The following is a 22104-nucleotide window of genomic DNA, read 5'->3' on the forward strand; positions in this document are numbered from 1 at the left end:
GAATATGGCACGTTTTAAAGATGAAATATCATTAACTCAGTATATCTCAGTATGTGGCCAGTGAGCAACCATCTAGGTGCGCAGTGATTTTTAGCTGCACACAGAAGGTACTGGCATGAATTTGCTTTACGGTATGAATTTTGACCATGCTGTTTTAACCAGTAGAGAGCCTCACAGTGTGTTCCAGAACAAAGAAGTTCCAGTTGGCAGACAGGCTACTAACTCGTTTCCAGCCAGCTACAGCAGTTTTTTGTTTTTTAATGCTCACTTTTTAGATAATACTAGTGGCCTACTATCACTCAACATAGTGTATGCTAAAGTGTTAGCATGCAACCTAATATCACTCGAGATAGTTCGAAAGTGTTACCATGGAGCCTATATCACTCAACATAGTAACGGAATTGAATCCAATTCCGGACACTGTATCCGATTCCGGTCACTCGCGTAATTTCCGGTGTTTACCGGCATTTTTATACGGAGTTCCCAACCAAAAGCTAAGTGACGTAAATTCATACACATTTCAGAAGCTAGGTATCACATTTCATAAATATCTATACACATTTAAGCATATAAAACACTAAGTTACGAACTTAGTCACAAACAAGAAGCGGGAAGCCTTAAATCCCACTTTGGGCGACAGTTACTTCCTTTCAAATATTTTTTATTGAGCCAAAGAATCTTATACATACAGTATATCATTGTGTCAATGCTCATTTTAATTTATATGAAAAAAAATATAAAATTATATTTACGTATCTTCACAGATACAAAACATGATACAAAAAATATAGGATTGTTTCTTGAGATTTGGAACAATATCAAAAACAAACCAAAAAGAGAAAGGGAAATTAAAAGTAGAGAAATAGGTGACCTTTATCTTCCCCGTAGCCTTCCCTATCTTCCCAAGCCTTTCCCGTTTCCTTGTCCTCACCCTTCACTCACCCATTTACTCATTACATAAAATATGACAGTGTGTAAGTGTAGGCTACAACTTAGTAACTTCTATGTGCAAGGTATGATATGAGGGGTTGCCAGATCGTATTATATTGTGAGAGGGGCAACAGTTACCTCATGTAGAGAATCTGTATTGGCTGATAAATGGAAAAATAAGAGCTTTGAGTACATAGCCTGCACTTCTTACAAGTGAAGGTACAGGAAGGGTTAATAAAGGGTTAATATCCAGTATATGAATACACCGACACGGACGAAAGTAAGTGTCCGGAATTGGATACGAATTTTGAATCTCAAAAACAGGTGCGCTATCATCCATTTGCAGGGACTGGAAGAAAATCAATTACAAGTTAAGGTAAAAGCGAGTTGTTCAGTTGTTGTATTCTAAAAATGTAACTGGCTAAGAAATTTCCACCAAAGTATCTTTCACTTAAGGTTGCCGTAACATTTTACAATAAACACTTTTATAAAAAATAAAAGTTTTGTAAAGCTACAGTATGCAGGAATCCCTTTGTCGGTTTTCCAAGGGCAAGTGAAGAGATAATGCTGCAGCTGCAAACTGTGTAGCCTCTCTTTGTTTTGCTTTTCATTCCATCCTCCTCTTAACAAATCCGTTTCCCTCCGCCAAAACAGTGAACGGAGGTGGTGTATTTGTGTGGACTGGAGTCATTGAGCATGACTTTAATTTGCAGGTAGTTTCCAAGTTTCTCCCCCCCAGGAGTGATAGCTCGCCGGCACCATTAGTTACCTAACCAGCCTAAGATCTGCCTACAGCTGCCCTGCACCGCTCTCTCTCTCTCTTTCTCTCCCTCTCTCTCTCTCTGTTTTTCTCTCTCTCTCGCTGTGTGTGTGTGTGTATGTTTGAGCTCATCTTGCTTTATCACGGCTGACTTCCTCTCTCTTCTCATTCAATCTTCCTTTTTCTTCAGAGCCTCGCCTTGTACACACACATACATTCACACATCTTGCCAGCCCCCGCCATTTCCTGTTATACTGGCACACACACACACACACTCTCTCTCTCTCTCTCTCTCTCTCTCTCTCTCTCTCTCTCACACACACGCACACACACAGGCAAACACAGACAGACACTTGCAAGCACACACAAATCACCTCAGGGAGTTGACATGGTCAGATTTCATTTTGTTGTCCGTTGCTTGGAAGCTGATCTTTTCTGAAGGATTAACTGATATTACAGAATTTCATCTTACCTACCGGGTTCTCTTTGCCTTTGTGGTATTTACACGGCACTCTCGGGGTGTGTGTGTGTGTGTGTCGGAGAGCAGTGTGTATGTCAGCGAGTGTGTTTTGTATGTCAGAAGGGGGGGGGGTCAGAGAGGCCAGTCCGCCTGCCCATATCTGTATTTATTCCCTAACTGCTGCAACCAGGCAGTCAGCATCTGGTATAAGATGCTGTGTTTGCCTTCATGTCCCTAATGAACTGAACAGCACTACTCCTGCACACACACACACACACACACACACACACACACACACAGGCATGCTTGCACACCAATCCGCTCTAGTTTGTTAGCTTAGGGCTTCTGAAAAGAAGCACGAGATTGTGTTCTCTGCTGACCCAGTGAAGAGACTACAGTGCCAATTCTGCAGCAGCTCCTTCAGTGAAGAGAAGGGTAAATAAACCAGAGGGATAAGGGTTAGGGCACATGCCAGTCTGGATGAGGTTAGGATGAGGCTTGCTTTGGGTTAGGGGGTGGGGTTAATTTGGGTTATTCTCACATGAAAAAGAGCAGCGGACCCAAAGAAAGCCAACGCCAATGCCTGAAGTAATAACGCCAGATTTGCATTTTTCATAGCGCTTAGACTCTTTATTATCCGTCAGTCTCCTTGCATTTCCGCTTTCTGATTGCTTGAGCAATTTTAGTGGCGGATTGGAATAAGTATGAGAACGCAAGTACCGAAAAAGTACACAAGAAGTCCATCTTAAAGAAGTAATTTAGAGTCATATTCAGTCCTAAAAATGTTATTTTTTTTCTGAAAACGAGTGAAGAATTCCGCTTGTTTTCCAATGCAGATTCACTTGTTTCAGGAATTAAGTGAGTGTCAGCAGGCAGAACAAGGCAGGTCACTCGGATCCGAAAAAGTCTCGAAACTAGTTGATTTGCATCGGAAGCGAGTGAAATCACCATCTCACCCTATTGCAAGATGTTTTCACTTGTTTTAAGAAAAGTACGATTTGAAGACTGGATTTAATGATGTATTAAATTTTTTTACAGATTGTAAGTGCCATACCAAAGTGAAATGCACGTGTGATGAAGGGTGACACACAGGGTGACAAATTCCCCTAAGAATGTACACACACAGAAACACCTCTAGGCTAACGCTCACAGTTTCCATAAAGCAAAGCTGTGTCCTTTGCACCTATTATGCAGTTTTCTCCCCTCTCTAAGAGGCCCGTTATTAATTCTATTGTTAGAGGCATGAATACACCAGCGTTGTCATCGTTACTGTGCGACAGCTAATTATCTGCTTTTATTAATGAATTGGTCACATGAGAACAATCAAACGGCTAAAAATAAACTCCAGGGAAAGAGTACCACCAAGGACCGTGTGAGTGTTGTGGTGCAGAGTTTTGGAAATGTTGTATCTCACATTTACTCTTCCTCCTTTCTTTCTTTAACATGTTGTCATTTTGCTCCCCCCCTTTTTTTTTTCTCTCTTCCCCTATATTTCACTCTGAATCACATCTCTGCCCTTCTGTCTCTCTATTTCTCTGCCCTTCTGTCTCTCTATTTATGCCTTTGTCTCTTTCTGTCCCTCCCAATCTTTCAATCTCCTCCTCTCTCCCTTCTCACTCTCTCTCTCTCTCTTTCAGGTACGAGTGGTTATTGTCGACGAGAACGATTGTGTCCCAGAGTTCCTCCAGTCCATTTACAGCAAGGACGGCGTGCCAGAAACCGTGACCACGGCGACCTCCCTGCTGCAAGGTGAGGTGTCCGGACAAAAAAACCCCAAAAAAACCCTGGAGTGTCTCATTGTGTCTTTCAGTCTTTCACCAACTCCATCCTATTTTGATGCAAATGACGCTCTGTCGAATTAGAAAAGCTGAATGGAAGTGGCATGTGATAGAATGTCCTCAATATTGTGAAAAAGTTTGTTTTTTTTGGCAGATGAATAAATTCGGCGATAAATGGCAAATGCATCTGTGGAATAAATGATAATGGAGCTGTGGCATGATCGGCCTGATGAATGGTTCAATCTGGTTGGTAGTTGAATATCACCAAGTGAATATCTTTGTTTTCGTCTTCAGACAGCAGCGAATGTGGCCAAGTGAGCTGACAATTAGGGTGCATTCCATTTGGTAACGAATTCTCCTCGTCGCCTCGCGTCTCTTCCTCGACTCCTCGGTCAAAGGTCACGGAGGAAACGAGGAGAAGATGCGAGGAGGCGAGTGAACCTGGCTTGTCAATTGGAACATCCTCACACCGCCATATTGAACTGACGTGTGAAGCGTTGCGTTGAGGCTCCTCCCGCGCAGGATGACAGCTGTCTAAATTATTCTAAGGCTCATGTTTTATCCACATAAAAACGTTTAACAAAGTTCACATTAATGTTTAATTCATCTAAATTATGCCAGCCTCTAGTGAGCCTTGTCTACCTCATGAAGGTAGAACACTTCAAAAAAATCCCTAATGCCTAAAAAGCGTTTCTGTTTCTGTTTTTATTCAGTTTTTTTGTTATTCTGTCTGCTGTTTGCTACATTTTAATTTTGTGAAGCACTTTGCAGCACTGATAAGAAAGGTGCTATACAAATTGTCCAACTTTTATCCTTTATGCGACTTGGATTAGACAACGATCATGTGGGCTGTTTGACACTTACTGGCAATGAACCAAAGTGCTTTCTTTTTATTTCTAAATAAATAAATACAATTCCCAAATAACCATAGATCTAGCTGTAAGAGCAAAATGTGCGATTTAAAACAAGGAAATGCTGTTAATGTTTAGTAAGAATTTATTCTCCAGAAAAGAAATTCCATGGCAACACACACAAACACAATTCATAAGCATGATGAACACTGAATGAAAGAAACATCAAACAAACGCAGCAAACCAACTGGTGATCCAGAGAAGACACAGAAGTGATTCCAGCAGTGATTCCGGCCTTTATGATGAAAATATGTCCTGTCATGGCAACGGTCATTGCCAACGTTATGAATATGGTGAGAATGGAAACAGAGGTAGGCTACGCCTAAAAGGCAGAGAAATATTTTTTTATTTTTTTTTACATTAAAAAAAATAAATTAAATTGTCTCTAATATAGTTGAAAATCGCTCCGTCTGCTGCTCAGCCCGTGCGTCCTCGGTCACTTCCCGGAGAAACCCCAGCAGCTCCCTCTCCTCTTCGCCTCTTGGCTGCCGGGGGAACCGAGGAAGCCGCAGAGGTCACACATGGGAGCGGGCAGCAGCATCTGATGGCCCCGGTTGCTCATCAGGGGGACTGGGATCGGGGCTGGATGGGGAGCGCACAGCGGCTGACTCCGGCTGCTGGTCCACACGAGTCTATTAAAGCGGGAGGGAGCGCCGATGGCCTCCCGCCGGTAGTCTCATGCATGAGGGAGAACCGGGGCCAGGCTGCAGCCGTTTGCTCCCCATCCTCAGACCCAGAGCCCGGTGCTGCTGACTTGAGGTCCTATTAGAAAGAGACGCGCATGGTAAAAGAGTCGCATGTGTGCATTTATAGGCTATTTCTATATGTCCTAATGAACGGATTTCATTCAGGCTTATTAGATCATGGAATGGCATTCATATTAATGATAAATAACTATAAAATAAAATTCACGTTACTTGCCCCCACTCACCCTCTCTATGCGCTGGAGGATCAGCTGGCCTCCTCTGTCCCTAATCACATTCAAGCCTTAAGATCATTTACTGATGCCTATTTGGGAAAAGTTTGACATCCTACAACTACAACAGATCTGTCAGTATATGAACCTTTAACGTATAACCCTTCATTAACAAATGTTTGTCTAATATTTAAAACATCTGCTATTTCTGTTTGAATATATAACAAGTTGGGGCTACTTACACCTGTGGATTTTTTTTTCTGCCAATGTCCGCACGTTTTCTGATGGTATGGAGGCGGGCTTATATCCGCACGTGCCAATGGTTAATTGCCTTCACTCATTATTTCCGCATCGAGGATACACCTGAGTATCCTCCGACCACGCCTTATTGGAGGACGGAGGCGAGGATACTTGAAGGATCCTTCATGCATCTTTTAACCAATTGGAACATCGTTAATGATGGCGGCTCATTTTTGGATGCCGGGTCAGCGAGGAGACGAGGTCGCGAGGACGGAGGAGGAGACACAAGACAATGCACCCGAGGAGACATGAAGGATCCTTCATGCGTTTTTTGACCAATTGGAACATCCTTCATGATGGCGGCTCATTTTTGGATGCCGAGTCACCGAGGAGACGAGGCCGCGAGGACGGAGGAGAGGATGCATTTTGGCCAAATGGAATGCACCCTTACACTTCTCATCAGTCCGCTTCAAAGACTTCTCATCTTTCTGGTGGATGCGGATTTTGACATAGTTCTACTTCCAGGAAGCAGATTTATTCACTATGCATTTTTTTTTGCGACATGGCATTTCAGTTGAAAGTTGGATGGAGGGAGTCATTCCTATGTTCCAGGGTCCTATGTTCCCCAGATTTATATGGCACATAATGGGAACATGACAAAGGGTCCTATGTTGCCAGGGTCCTATGTTTCCCAGTTCTACATATGTGCTCTCCCAGGGTCCTATGTTCCCAGGGTCCTATGTTCGGGTCCTATGTAAAATCGTATAGTATGGCATGCAGCAATAAAACATTCTGGGTAGTTTTGTGGATCAAACCCAAACAAGAGTTTGAGTCAAGTTTGAGTAAAATTTTATCCACAGAACCACCCAGACTCTTTAATATTCTCTGCTGGGTCAGACTTGACCCGGAACCCCACAGATGTAACATTTTTTTTTTTTGGAGACCTTCAAAAAACCATTGGTTTTGTTTTGTTTATATAGCTGTTTTGAAGCCTTGTTCCAATAAAAAAAAAACTGGATGATATTTATGAAATATTTTAACTTGAAACGGGTCAAATTTGACCCGAGCACAATAGGAGGGTTAATGTGTGTTAACAGAATATTGAATTGGGGAACATAGGACCCTGGGAACATAGGACCCTGGGAACATAGCACCCTGGGAACATAAGACCCTGGGAACATAGGACCCTGGGAACATAGCACCCTGGGAACATAGGACCCTGGGAACATAGATACGTTCCCGCATGGAGACACCCGCTACTGGCTGAGAGAAGGACACTTGCACTTGCGCTACAAGTGGTTCTCAAAGTGGATTTCGGAGACCCCCGGGGGTCCTTCCAGGGGGCTCCCAGCAAAACGAGGAACAGTTTAATCTTGCTGTAATTTAAATCATTAGGAATTATCCCAAATAGAGTGACTTTTCTAGCCATAGGTTTAATTCTCAACACTATTATCACCCTACATAAAGTATAGGCAGTTCTGATATAATTATAATATAATAATTGAGAGCAAAGTGAGAGCAGCTGCAGCACACTCTTGTTCAACACTGTTTTGACTGGTCTGGAAACTGAGAAGGTACTTGTCACTACATGGCAGCCATGAAATCTTTGGTATTACAGTCAATGCCACTGTTACATCCTCTTTGCTGCAGAGACCCGATTTCCCCATGGGGATCGCTTCATCTAATGTTGGAAAATGGTAATGGTGCTGTGTTTTGTCACGGGTGCAACTTACTCCAATTTGATCGGTCACAGTGTAACTTAACACTGAGAAGCCCGATCGATTCTGGGGGGGGGGGGGCGTCTAAGAGAAGGCCAACAAAATCGACGGCAAGCCATTTCACACCCCTCTTCCCCTCTGCAAAAAGCCTGTCTGGGAGCAGCCACATTCTCCATATGAAACAAACGCAACATTAATAGTTCAAATACATTAATAAATTTATAGGCTGTGTTTTATGTGATGTCACCGTTACTATCTCCCCACTGTAAAAACAGCCACAGCTTGGGATCTCTTTTGTTTACACTGATAAAAAGTTAATGAATTGCACCATGGCCAAAGTGGGTTTACTTACTGCAGGCTGCAAAATGAGCAGAAATACCAACAGAGCTGCATTTGGGTATTGACATGTACAAAATGCGAGGAAATGAAACACTACAAGCAGTACGTAAATTATTAATGATTGCAGTTATGACGGCCCATTGGCGATGCTCATTAGCTGTTTCAATTGCAAGGGGAAAAGTTTTGGTTTGGATTCAGATGTTCACTTAGGCTGTTTTCACACTTGCTGATATTGTCATGATCATCATCATCAGGCCATTAGTCAAATGGGCTATTTGATAATGGGTGAAATGAGTTTCACGCACATAGACTATACAAATACATAGTCAGTCACGCTAAGGAAAGGAACACCAGTGGAAATAAAATGACCTATAAAATGTGCCTGTGTCCCTTTGAAAGATTTCAAATTGTCTTAACAATTGAAAATGGATATAGCAAAGCAATTCTGGGTGAAGTGAACATGAGGCTGTGCAACTGAAAACCAAAGAAGTATAAAGAACACATTTGATGATTCAAAAAATGCCAAATTGCTTGCTTTCAAAGTTTCACTTGGAATATAGTAAATTTGCCTATAATCTAAGACAAAATAGGTTTGGTGTTGCAATAAGAATCTGTGAGTCTGTTCTGGAGAAAGGGGATGAATGTAATATTAATTTCCATGTATGATTTTGAAAAACTAACACTGGTTTGTACAGAAAGTGGGTCTAGGGAAAAGTCATGTTGCACATTTATTGAAAGCTGAGCTATTTCAATCCTGAAATTCAAAGCAGACATTAATCACTAGTTTGGGTATTCTAGTGTTAATCATGTTCATTTTGCATATTAACCTTTTAAAATAAAAAGTCTAAAGTATTTCTTCAACGTTGTAAATTATATGAAAAATGCAAAGTAATTCTCAACAATCAGAGGGGAAATCCTGTTCTGAGGTTTGGTCAGGGTCGATGGCCGGCACAAATTTTCTGGTTGTGTTACAGATTCAATCTTAACAACCCCACTCGACTTGCAGGCTGATCTGACAAGCCTGCAAGTTCACAGTGAGGTGAGTCTGGCGTCCCCCTCCATTGTTCTTTTGATTGGATTCACGTTGGAGATTAGCGGTCCTGACGTCAGTGACACATCAGGTGTCAACAGGATAATCTGTTATATTGTTTAGTGTGTGATACCCCGTCCTGCCTAATCATCTAGTGTGAGCAGATTAATGACTGATATACAAAAAAACAAAAAATGGGAGGTGTTTTTAAAATCTGTTCATACATGCCCTCCTAGTTGAACCCCATTGCGGATGGAGGATGGACAATCCAGTACTGCTGCTACATTCTGTCCATATCTGCATTTTACCTCAGTGCTGTGTCTGAGAGTCAAGACAGACAATTTGACCTCCATTTCTGTTGCTCAAATGGCAGCTCTCATAATAACTCTAATCAGATCATGGTAAGCTGCGGCCCCAACAAAATCTCCTAACGTCAGGACCGAGAGAGAGCCTTGTGCCAATGTGATTAGCGTTTTCCACCTACATTACATTCACCACACAGTTGGTCCACGCTGACTGTAAAACATGGGTCAAATTGAGGTTATGGCAAATGTGAGAAAATGCCAAATGTGTACATTTACAGGCAAATGTATACATGTACAATTTTCTCGCATTTGCCCTAACATTGATCTTTATTGTTAGGCCTGCAAAGACAGATGGATGGAAAGACATATGATCAGGTAGGCAGACAGAAAGGTCTATCTCATTATGTTTTGGTAGAGTTTATTGGATGTACTAACGTCATGACAGCGACACGTTTTTGGGTGTCCGGTTGGTCAACTTAACCCATTAAGTGGTGAGAACATAGACACCAAAATCATCCATGTGGCCCCAGTAGATCATTGGCTCTGGTGCTCCACTATTACCCCTTTTCCACCAACATGGAACGGGTTCCGTTCCGGTTCGCGCACCTAATTTTGAACCGTTCGGAGCATTTTGACCAAAAATAAATTGGTTTGGAACCCGAAAAGTTGGTTCCCAGCTGGAACCAAAAAATAGCAGGTTTTCAAGTGCGAACCATGAAGACATCAGTGGGCGTGTCATATTCTACAGGCTGGAAAGAGAGGATGGAGAAGGCAACAATGGAGATGTCAAGTGAGAAATCTTTGGAGAAAAAGAGCGTGCAGTGGTCAGCTGACGAAACCCAATGCTTGGTGACGATTTGGTCATCTCCTGAGTTTCAGGAAAAGCTAGAAACAAATATCTGTAATAACAGAACAAAAGCTTGCAGGTAATCAATGCGATCCGCCATCTTGCTCCTACTGTTTACTTCCGGTGTGCATTGTGCAACGCCCTCCGTTGATGACGCATCCTTGATTACAACGGTTCCGCTCAAAACTGGTGGAAACGCGGGCTGGTTCGCTAGATAGCACCAAGGTTCCAAGAATCCTGAACAGAACCGGTTCAAGAACCAGAGCTAATTTGGTGGAAAAGGGGTATATGTTGAGTGATAATAGGCTCCATGCTAATCTCGCATAGTCAGACTTCCGTGTCAAACAAACGGAGGTCTAGAGAAAGGAAAAGTTGGTTGGAAAAGGGAAGAGAGGCTGTGGGCTGTCGTCATGCTTCAAACCGCAGTGTGTTCATGTCGATGGTGTCAGCTCTACATTCATGGATGTTTCCAAAGATGTACCTCAGGACTCAGTCTGCTCCACTATTATTCACCATTTACATAAATAACCTGGGTCAAAATATTCCAAATGCTCATTTCCATTTCTATGCTGATGACTCTGTCATCTACTGCCATGCCTCCACTCTCAGCCAAGCCTATGCCTATCTACAATCTGCTTTTGACCTCGTTCATTCGCAGTTACATGAGTTTAAGCTAGTTTTGAATCTCCAGGAACACTCTGGATACTTCCCCGAGCATTTTAACTATTGAGGGGGGTTTGAATTTAAGTTTATTTTGTAAATCAGGCCTGTTTTTCCTTTGAATCCAGGAAGAGGTTGGTGACTGCTAAGTTTTTAACTGTGATTGATTATGGGGATCTGATTTATGAATGCATCTGTGCAGTGTTTATGTACATTAGATACTGTTTATCATAGTGCACTGAGGTCTGTGACTGACTAAAGCTCTCACACATCATTGTGTATTGTATACCAAGGATAACTGGCCCTCATTGTCTATGCAGAGGCATAAACACTGGCTTTTATTAATTTTTAAGTCCATTCTTGGTATGCTCTCATCCTATCTTTGTTCTTACATAGTATGTAATACTGGCAGCTATAGCCTTTGCTCTCCTGCTCTGTACTTATTGTCTGTTCCTGAGGGACTTCTGGTACTCAGCTCCCTCCTCCTGGAACGCCCTACAAGCTGATTTCGCGGCTGGAAAATTTGATTACCTTTGGTGAACTTTTTAAAAGACTTAGAAACACATTCAATAGGGAACTGTGACTGTGTCTAAATTGTTAGTTCTTTTAACCCCTATTCAAATTTTATGGCACTTGATTTTGTATTTGACATGATACAGTTGCATACATACATGATACATGATACTGAATTGGCCATCTGCAATTGGCTGATTTTTGGTGCCAGGTGATGTCACCACCTGTTGTACTCTATAGAGGGTGACATCATCTGACACAAAGACCAGCCAATAACAGATGGCCAGGCTTCACCAAACATTTGGGTTTGGTTACTCTTTAATCTCAATGAGACAATACCTGGTTCAATAAAGGTTTAAAAAAAATAACTTAATGGGTAAGTTGACTGATGTGTTAATAGTGCCTGGTAGTTCATACCAGTACCTTATTTTTGTATCATATTTTATACACATTTTACCAATCTCCTACACAAAACTGCTAGACTACCAAGATTTCTTAAATTCTAGTTTTAGAGCTGTTCCAAGTTGTCATTTTGTCACTTTGATATAATGCTATTGGCCTAGTATCACTCAACATAGTGAATAAGATAAGATAGCACTTTATTAATCCCCTTGGGGAAATTCAGGAATGCTAAAGTGTTAGCATGGAGCAGCAAAGCCAATGATCTACCGGGGACGCATGAATGATTTTGGTTCTCTCTGCTCACATCACTTCACAGGTAAGTTGACCAATGGGACAATTTACTTTAATTGAGGGGAGAGTGATCCGCCTGTGTGTGAGAGAGAGAGAGAGAGAGAGGGAGAGGGAGAGATGCAGGGAGCTAGGTGTATGGTGTAGGAGGCACAGCAGGTGTTGCTCAGCTTGCTACCGCCAACAGGTGCACCAAGGGAGGTGAGAAAATTCACCCTGCTGTGTCTCTGTGTATGTGTGTGTGTTGAAGCTGAAGCACCAGCATGACTTCACTTGAAAAGTGAAGATAAGGATGAAAAGTAAGCACAGATAGAAAAATACACAGATAGATAAACAGACAGCATAGAATAAGACATCTGGGTCACACCTATGGGGATATGAACTCTTTCACCACTTAAATTTATAAGAAAATAAGTATATGCATTCATTGTATTTTGAAAAACACACATCCTCTTTCAAAAAAACAAACAGTTTGTCTTTTGTTTGTTTGTTTCATATATCATTAAATTATGTAACTCTGCACACCATATCTCATCAGTAGCCCTTTAAATTAACCTTTAGGTTAAGTAATGGCTCCAAAATGAAATCCAGCATTTTACAAAGTGAAACCTACTACTACCTACTTTTATAAACCAATTGATGACACAAAAGGAAAGTAAATTAGCATACTTTTTAAAGGAAAGTAGGTAAATGTCCATGAAAACACTTGATCCCCATATGACGAAAAAATTCAAAGAAAACAATTTGAAAAACTGTAAATAAACAATATGGAATTCCCTAAGTCCAGCTCTAATTCATGTACATTCTACAGCACTGTGACTTCTACTGCTAATCGAATTCCTACATTCCAAACTTTTGTCCCCAAGGACTTCACCCTTGCTTGCATACTAAGCACAAGCACAATAATTAGACTTGAAATGGGCAGATAATACTCACAAAATCTCCTTATTTCACGAGCAGGCTGCACTCATTGGATCATACAAGAAACAGTATATGCAAATTAGACCCTTTCCACAGTTTTCCCAAGAATATGAAATTATTCTTCAAATTTGCACATGTGCAATTAGCTGCTAAAGGTACAGAGGTGGCAAATTGCTCCTGCAAAGTGCACCTCTTTCCCCATTACTAAATTGCCAAATTCCTTATAAAGCCTTTCAAAAACCACCACAAGCACCTCAGCAACAAATTCCACAGTTTTGAATGCATCCAAAATCCGGACAGCCGGGATCCTCAAACGCGGAGACATTTCATTCCATCGCTCAATTAAACGGGTGAAGAGGTACAGTGTACAATTAAATGAGCGTGCAGCATCATTTAGCTAAATCATGTACTAGTAATCCCTTAATCAGTTCCATCTTGAGAGTGGACAAATGTGTACTTCGCCAAGTTGAAAAAAAAAAAAAAAAAAAAAAGAAACTGCAGAGTACCACGCAAGCCAATTATCCTGCTTTCCATAGAGACACGAGGCTCCAGCAGTTTCCATCTTCAGTACAAAACCATTATATACCGGAAAGACATGGGAGATGCAGCCAGAAGCGCTACTGTAACCCGCTGTCTGGCGATGCCGTGGCACTTAGCCAGCACCGCCATGCTGATTCCAGACTGCAGAAAGACTCGCTGATAAATATACTCAAATCGTGCTCCGAGGAGTACAAATCTGTACTTAGTAAATTAAATATTGACTGATATGTGACGTGCGTTTGGCCCCTGCGTGGGACCGGACTCCAGGCAGACATCGGCCCCGTAATTCATTTTGTACTCATTGTCGATAGATGAGAGGTTGTTGATCACTTTGCGGCAACAACACAGTGACGTTTTAGCTGCCATTCAGCAATGACAAAATACACTTACTTCTATCCCGGGAACTCAGTTTATCCATCGTTTTAGGCTGATGTAAATCTTTATAGTGTAAATTATTGTATACATAGTAAATAGTAAATAACGTCAGTGTTTGGCCAATGCCAGACACATTTGGCCAATTCCACACAGTCTGTTAGCGCACATTTTTTACTGCTGAAAGGCAAGTGAAGTGAAATCATACACATTTGGGAAGCTTGAATGATGAATGTTTGTATAATTAAGCTCACACTTTATTCAACCATTACTCAATGTTCATGGCAATTTTATGGTGAAACACACCCACCCTGGTCATATCTTGAAAATGCATATAACGCTGGTTTTCCTGGATGTAATGTGCAAATTCCGCCTTACTGTCTCCAAGTAGCAGCTGAAAAACTTTTGATTGAATAGTGTCCTTTTGGTGATTTGCAGAATTTTTCATATCATACATACTACAGTCTTTCCCACTCACCCAGCATGCCTTCCTTTATCAAAATGCCAAGTTTTGATAGTAAACAGGTGCTTGTAATGGGTGAAGCGTGAAAAGGTTAAAGTGAAGTGAGTGGGTGAATATTTGGTTCCCCTGCTAGGAATGTTGTTGGCTGAAACAAAGAGAGAGGTTGTATGTGTTCTTCAGTATGCATGTATGCATTCATGTGCACGCGTGTTTATGCGTGTGTATGTTTTTTTTGTGTATCCGAGAGCACGGGCCAAATGCAATGTAAGGTGAATCAGAGAATTGAGAGTTTCATGGCGAAATGTTCTTGTTAGCGGAAAATATGCTTATTCAAATCCCTGGTGGCGCTTTGAGTTTTAGCAAGGCAATCAATTTGAGCCCGAGCAAGCCCTTGGTCCATGGATTCCCAATGTGTGATGCAGAAACAGAAATGTTGCAAAATGACAATCTCTCTCCGAAGCATGCTGTGCAAATAACGATCGGTCCGCTTGTGTTCGAGAACTCAACGTTTAAGCCAGTGGAAGTGTTGTTTCTCCCCCTTTTCCTTCCCTGTGTCCATCTCCACTTTGGTGTCTGAGAACACTGAGAGCTGGACAGATGATAGGTTAGACTCACAATGAGTTCTCTTGCTCAGACAGAAGAACAAAATTGCCCAGTCTGTATGTTGAAACGAGTACTGAAGGTTGAAGAAGGCTTTCTCTCTCTCTCTTTTTCTCCGTAACTCAATTGGATTTTTTTTTTCAATTCGCTTTGCTTTATTGGTATGAATGTTAGATGAATGGTATTGCCACATCATCTAAATACAATTGGAGACACATAAGAAAAACAGTGATTATCAGTATTTCAGTGTTTGGGGCTAGTGCTTCTTTACAAAGAGTCTAAAAAAAAGTCAAGCAGAAACAAACATTCTCGCTTTCTTTCTCTCTCCATAACTTTTCTCCAGACCTCTACTTCACAGATCATTGGTAATCTAACTCCTCTCTTCCCTTTACTCCCATGCCCTCCTCTCTAGTGTCGGCCAGTGACTGCGACTCGGAGGAGAACGCCGAGTTGACCTACTACACGCTGAGTCCGGACTTCACCATCTCCCCCCACGGGACCATCTTCCCCGCCGGCCCGCTGGACTACGAGAGGCCCAACCACCTGTACGAGTTTGTGGTGATGGCCGTCGACAAGGGGGAGGTCCCCCGCACCGGCACCGCCACCGTACGGATCCGCATGGCCAACGTCAACGACGAGGCGCCCGAGTTCTCCCAGCACATGTAAGTTGGACTCCTATACTCCAGGTTCTTTCACCATCATTCAGTGTCTGATAGATAAAACACAATGGGGTGAGGTTTAGACCCCCTTTCAGACAGAGCAAAAATGCATAAAATCCAGGTGTAACCGCACCCAAGACACATTGGTACAAACAGATTTGATCTTAAAGTGTACTTATGAACGTTTCCACAAACATTTTGGCATTCATAATTTTTTTCTTAACCTGTATTTGTTCTTTAGTGCAATCAAATCCTACATGTGTGAGGGCAGATACGCTGAAGAGGTTTCTACTTAAGCACTTTAAGTAATTACAGACCTCATATTAACAACAAAATGTGTTTCAGTCCATTTCCAAGCCTACTGATAATAACCATATTAACAAAGCTAGGGCTATATGAACAATAGGCAATTTTATTCAATTGGAAACATGTTTAGCTGATTGATTAAAGTGATTAATTATGATATAAAGACCAACGAGCACACAGCCAAACCTGACAATGGCACATTTGCTGTTACTGGAGCAGCCTTAAGTACCATAATATATCAAATTCCCATATTCTGCAGTAGAACAGACTCAAATAAAAAGAGATTTCCGTGCTTACACATTTCCCTATTGAAATCGCAAACACTTCCACTCCTTAAACATTCAATGAATATCTGACGGCAACCTAAACCTCCTAAATGTGGTTTCCCGCTGGCGACTCCGCGGTGCTACAGAACAGCAGGGTGCTCAGGGTGCTGCTGGAGACGCACGGCGCATTGGCCTGAATGGAAGTTAAATTAACCAGAGTCCCGAGGTGAACTAGTTTGTCTCTAGGTGATAGAGGTTCTGCCTTGACCACATGGCTAATGACAAACCTGACCGGCCCTCAGACCCTCAGCAGCAGGCTGGAAGGTCGTTGGATGATCCTGGACACCGCAGGAAGAAAGCTCCTGTCCAGAGCTACAGTCAAAACCAACATTATTATTATATAGCCTAAGGTGTGGACTTACCACCTGATGGAGATGCTGCTTGAATTAAACCAGTGTCCAACTCTGCTGATGGACACCTGACAGCGCAGTCTCTCCTATGGTTCCCCCAGTCCTTAAACACAGCGCCCTGCCCTCCACCTGTAGCTGATAAACTGCGTTAGGCGATGGTCTGCACTTTTTAGATTCTAACTGTAATGAACTGAAATGTTTCTTTTTTAATTTCATCCAAGGTGTGGTTCTTTTTTTGTGATCAAATTTTTATTTTGTTTCTTTACAGTGTAACGATAATAAATCATATACACATACCCGCATGTAACACATCCATATGTGTCTATACATCTCCTTAACACAATGTTGCGGACAGTGTAATTCAAGAGAGAGAAAAAAAAACATTTTATCCCACCCTCCCCTCCCTAGCTTACTCCCTTCCCCTCCCTCCCCTGGCTGGCTACGGATAACTCCCTATGCATGCCTACGTAATACCTAGTATAGGAGAAAAATAATAATGACAATAAAAAATTAAATTAAAAAAAAAAAAAAAAAGTGTGTGTTTTCTGATGTTGCAGCATTGACAGCATCAGTAATTTCTTGCCATGTTTTTTTTTTTTTGTCAGTTGCTGGTACTCCACCACTGGCACTTTAATAAATATTTCGTTTTTCTTCTCTCACTCCTGACAACAACACTTCTATTTCAGAGTTTGGTCTTAGATTGTGGGTGCGCCTTATTTTGTGCTGTTGCTGGCCTGCTATTGTATGAATTTTGTGGACTATACCTTATTTGACTTGTGCTGCTGTCAACAGTCTATAAAATGTTAAGGACTGATAACTTTTCAATACTAATAAGCTTAAAGAAAGACTGGTAGCAATGACTTGAAAATATCCAAACGTGACGTGTTTCTATTTTCATTTGTTTGCACTGATATTCTGTGCCGTTGTGTCCTCTCTTTACCATGCCAAGATGCTGAATCTGTTTTAACACCTTCCACTACAGTAAATCGTGTTTGATGAGTTGTCTTAAAGGAATAGTTCACCCAAAAATGAAAATTCTGTCATCATCTCCTCCCCCTCATGCCAGTTGAAACACAGGTGAAGTTTGTCCATATAACACACAGGGAGGTTGCCAGCACAACTCCATAGCAGCCTTCTCCAAAACAACTGAAGTCAGTGGGGACCAGTTCTTCAGAGTTCCAAAAAGACCTACAGTATATTTACACCATCATTTAGTGCAAATCTTAACTACAGCTGATTGATTTGCAACAAATAATGGTGTATAGGTCTTTCTATTCACAGTGTGATTGTTTGGCTGTTTTTGTTTTGGAACTCTAAAGAACAGGTCCCCATTGACTTCAGCTGTTTTGGAGAAGGCTGCTACCAAGTTGTGCTGCAACCTCCCTGTGTGTTATATGGACTAACACATTTCACCTGTGTTTCATTTGGCATGAGGGTGAGTAGATGATGACCGAATTTTCATTTTTGGGTGAACTATTCCTTTAATAAGGTTCAGCCACTTTTACACTCTATTCATGCAATTATGGTAGCAGTTTTAAGTAGAAAATGACCATATTTACTGATAATTTTTGACTATGCTTGTATTTCTGTATGTAAACACGAAGGTCGTCTGTGACACGGCCGTCACACACCAAACCAAAAGTAATGTTTCTGTTTCATAACTCGTCAATACTTATCAGTAAAAACGCATCTACATCGCTAGTTTACAATCTAAATCCATGTCATGTGCTCCTGGACTGATTATCTTTAAGTTTGCAGGATCGCAGCCAATTACTTGTGCAGAAACAGAGCGTGCTCACATCACACCCACAGGCACTTTTTTGAATGCCTGCGTATCAGAGGTACGGAGATTATCGCATCTCGCCAGCTTGAGCTCGTGTCGATCGGCAGCGAGTTTGTCATGAAAAAGGTACAGACCTGTTTCCAGCTCGCCATATAAAAAAAAAAATAAAAAATCACTTAATTACACATTCAGACACAATTGTACAACTTTCTCTTTCCTTTTGTTGGCGCTGCAGTGTGTGCAGTGCAACGTGTGCAGGGTGGCAATATTTTGACAGTCACAAAAAAAAAGACCTCTCTCACAAATGGAACAGCTGCCATGTGTTCCTGTAAAATGTCTTAAGTGTTAATAAATGAACCATCATAACTTGCTTGGAAAATAGAATTTTACCCCAACAACAATATGATTTATCCCATTTTCACAATATTTAACCATAGGATTTTATTGGCTGGATTAAAGGCTAAATTATTCAAGCAACAAATACGAAGGTGATTCACATTGTACCTTCACTTTCAACTGATAGATAAAAAAAAAAAAAAGAATCTGAACCATTGACAAGCAATGTCGCTCTATCTACAATTTTCAGAGTTGATAGTTTTTATTTAATAATTAAAAAGGCAAAAATCATCAGTTTTGAAATGTCATCAAATTCAGAATATCATAGATATTAATGGATGTATAGAGCAGTGGTTCTCAACCTTTTTCATAGCAAGGACCCCTAATTTAGTCCACATTAGGGCCACGGACCCCCATTTGATGAGATTTTGTCTCTCGGACCCAAATCTGAGAATATTTTTATTGTCAGATATGATTTTGTCCAGAATTCCATGACTATCTGTGCTGTAGGTAGAGCGATAACAGTGAAAGTATGATCAAAATAGTCATTCTAAAATGACAAAATAATGAAATTTAACAATTCATCAATTTGCTGGGGACCCCCTGGAATGCCCTCAAAGACCCCTGGTGGTCCCTGGACCCCACGTTGAGAACCACTGGTATAGAGGTTCAGCTTTGAAATTGGGAGCAGCCAGTAAGCCAGTGAACAATAAGGTTTTCTTGGAAGTTTATATGCTTTGAGGGTCTAAGTGTGGTGGTGCTGTGTTTGAGACATGCTTGTGATAAAGAGCTATAGAAATACATGAACTTGAATGGTAAATGGGAATTTATCGGCATTTATCTGTGTAAGAGAGACATCTGGAATGTCTCCAAATGTTATTTTCATTGAACGACAAATGAGGTGTAGCCAAATTCCTGGGAGCTATTGGTCCTTATGATGAGAAAGGTGATTGACATTGACAATTTATAACCAACAGAATTCACTTGCTAAGATACCGAACTTGTTGTAAACACTTCAATGAATGACAACAATCCTTACCTGAAATGGCTAGTGAAGCTTGAAGTGGCTTGTCGACAAGTTTCGTTGCATGGCCCCGTCAGAACGAGAGAGAGAGAGAGAGAGAGAGAGTGAGAGAGAGAGCTTGACTGTCTGGCCTTGTCAGGTCAGCTCTTCACAGCTGCTTCCCAATTCACCACCGCAGCTGCCCTTACCCACAATTCCAGCGCTTTTTCCCCCCCAGTGCCGCTGTGGCGCCTGCATCTTTTAATTGGTTGATTTTCTGGCAGAGAGCTGGGCAGATTGGTGAGGCAGGGTCAATCAGCCATGCCCACCAGCACCCTCAGGAGGCCCTGAGCCAGTGCTCTGTGTGTGTGTGTGTGTGTGTGTGTGTGTGTGGGCATGCGTGTGTGTGTGTGTGTGTTCAGTAATTAGGTAGCTCCCAGTGAAGTGGGGTGTTGGTATGGATGGAGTCATGTAGTTATAAAGTGTGTTCATGCATCCGATATGCATGTGCTTATGTTGTTTATATTGGTTGGGGTTTACTGTGTGTGTGCTTGTGCTTGTGTGTGTGTGTGTGTGTGTGTGTGTGAGTGTGTCGGTGTGTGTTGGATTGTATTGATTTACTGTCAACGACAGCAGAATAATCAGTCAGTTTTTCTCCTGCAGCCCTAAACCCAATGGAGCTCTACTGCAGCTGCCACAGAAAACAATACTAGACAAACTACAATGAATCACACACACACACACACACACACAAACACACACATGCATGCACATACATAGTTATCCATGCACGCACACATGCAACTGCACACACACATGTATTTGCACACGTGAATGCATGTGCAAACACATTTATCTACACACACACACACACACATGCAGGCGGGAATGAGCGAGCACATCTGTCATGTAGGAAACTGATGCAGCGGGGATGAAGTTTAGAGAGTGAAAATTTATGAATAGAAAATGTATTGCTTTTCCCTGTAGATGCGGTGTGTGTCTTTGTGTGAGAGAGACTGTTTATGTGTGTGTGTGTGTGTGTGTGTGTGTGTGTGTGTGTGTGTGCGTTTAGTCAATGCATGTGAGCAGAGGAAGTTAGACGGACAGAGAGAGATCATCAAATGTATCATTACCCAGGCGGAAAATCTGGCCTATTTGTATTGATTCTTGGAGTCGGAAGCATGTGATAATGAGTGTGTGTGTGTGTGTGTGTGTGCGTGTTTTGTCAATCCAGGGTGATTGCAGGGCTCTAGTCTAAAAAAAAAAAAAAAATGATACTGCACAGTGTCATTTTGAAGTCAGTTGCGGCGGTGATGAGGTTCGTTATCGATGTGTGTGAAGCGAGACGGAAAGAAAAGAGAGAAAGAAAGAGAGAGAGAAAGAGAAACGCCTCACACCGTAGTTCCGCGACACGCCGACCCTCAGATCTGCCTCTTCGCTGTGTGGCCCCTCACTTCCTGGCGAGTGACAAAATGGCCGCCCTTCATCTAGGAGCTGTCACTCTCCCATCAGGACCCTATTACCTGCCATCACCTGCCTGTTGCCACGGAAACCACCCTCGGAGGCTTGCCGCGCTGTTTCGTGCGTGTGTGCGTGTGTGTGTGTGTGTGTATATACAGGTGTTTGTGTGCATGTGTGTGCTGACTTGAAACTATACGGCACTTTTTTGTACTGTATGCCTTCCTCACGGGACATGAAACAGATGTTAAACACATATTTGGGAGAGACACACACACACACAAGTGATGTAAAAATGTTGATCTCTTTTGTGTGTGTGTGTGAGAGAGAAACAGAGCGATAGAGAGAGGGAAAACAAGACAGAGCGAGAGAAATGAGTGTACGCGCAGACTGTCCATGTTTGTGCGTGGGTGTGCGCCCATGTTTTTGCATCAAATTGTCATGTGTTATGGTAGATGACTGTGTGTGTGTGTGTGTGTGTGTGTGTCAGAAGGAGGGCCAGGGGGAGAGGGTGAGGGAGGTGTGTGTGGTGTTGTTCTTTTTCTTGAACATAAAATGACTGTCAACTTGCCTCTGTAATCAGTCACATCACTGGTATAAGAACTGATGTCTACTGTAACTTAATTGGCTTGACTGCTTATCAGAAAGAAGCAGTGTGCAAAATGTCTATTTTCCAAAAGCAATAAGTTCACACATTCAAAGCATGTAGAGATGATTATAATGATTTATAATAATCTACACTGAACAAAAATATAAACGCAACACTTTTGGTTTTGCTCCCATTTTTCATGAGTTGAAATAAAAGATCTAAGACTTTTTCTATGCACACAAAAGGCTTATTTCTCTCAAATTTTGTTCTCAAATTTGTTTAAATCCGTGTTAGTGAGCGC

The 22104-nt window shown here is 41.8% G+C and overlaps 1 protein-coding gene across 1 annotated transcript in view; it reads left to right on the plus strand.

Moving 5' to 3' along the window:
• The window catches only part of LOC139639905 (neural-cadherin-like), a 143110-nt gene that overhangs the window by 22649 nt on the left and 98357 nt on the right, over positions 1-22104 (plus strand). The window contains exons 5-6 of the mRNA XM_071514058.1: positions 3788-3899; positions 15406-15655. Coding sequence (XP_071370159.1) covers positions 3788-3899; positions 15406-15655 — 362 coding nt within the window. The remainder of the gene's footprint in view (positions 1-3787; positions 3900-15405; positions 15656-22104) is intronic.

Source organism: Centroberyx affinis, unplaced genomic scaffold, assembly GCF_046629955.1.
Source record: "Centroberyx affinis isolate AG114_WGS23_722 - 3 ecotype Tasmania unplaced genomic scaffold, CSIRO-AGI_Caff_v1 ptg007910l_1, whole genome shotgun sequence".
NCBI classification, from domain to species: domain Eukaryota; kingdom Metazoa; phylum Chordata; class Actinopteri; order Beryciformes; family Berycidae; genus Centroberyx; species Centroberyx affinis.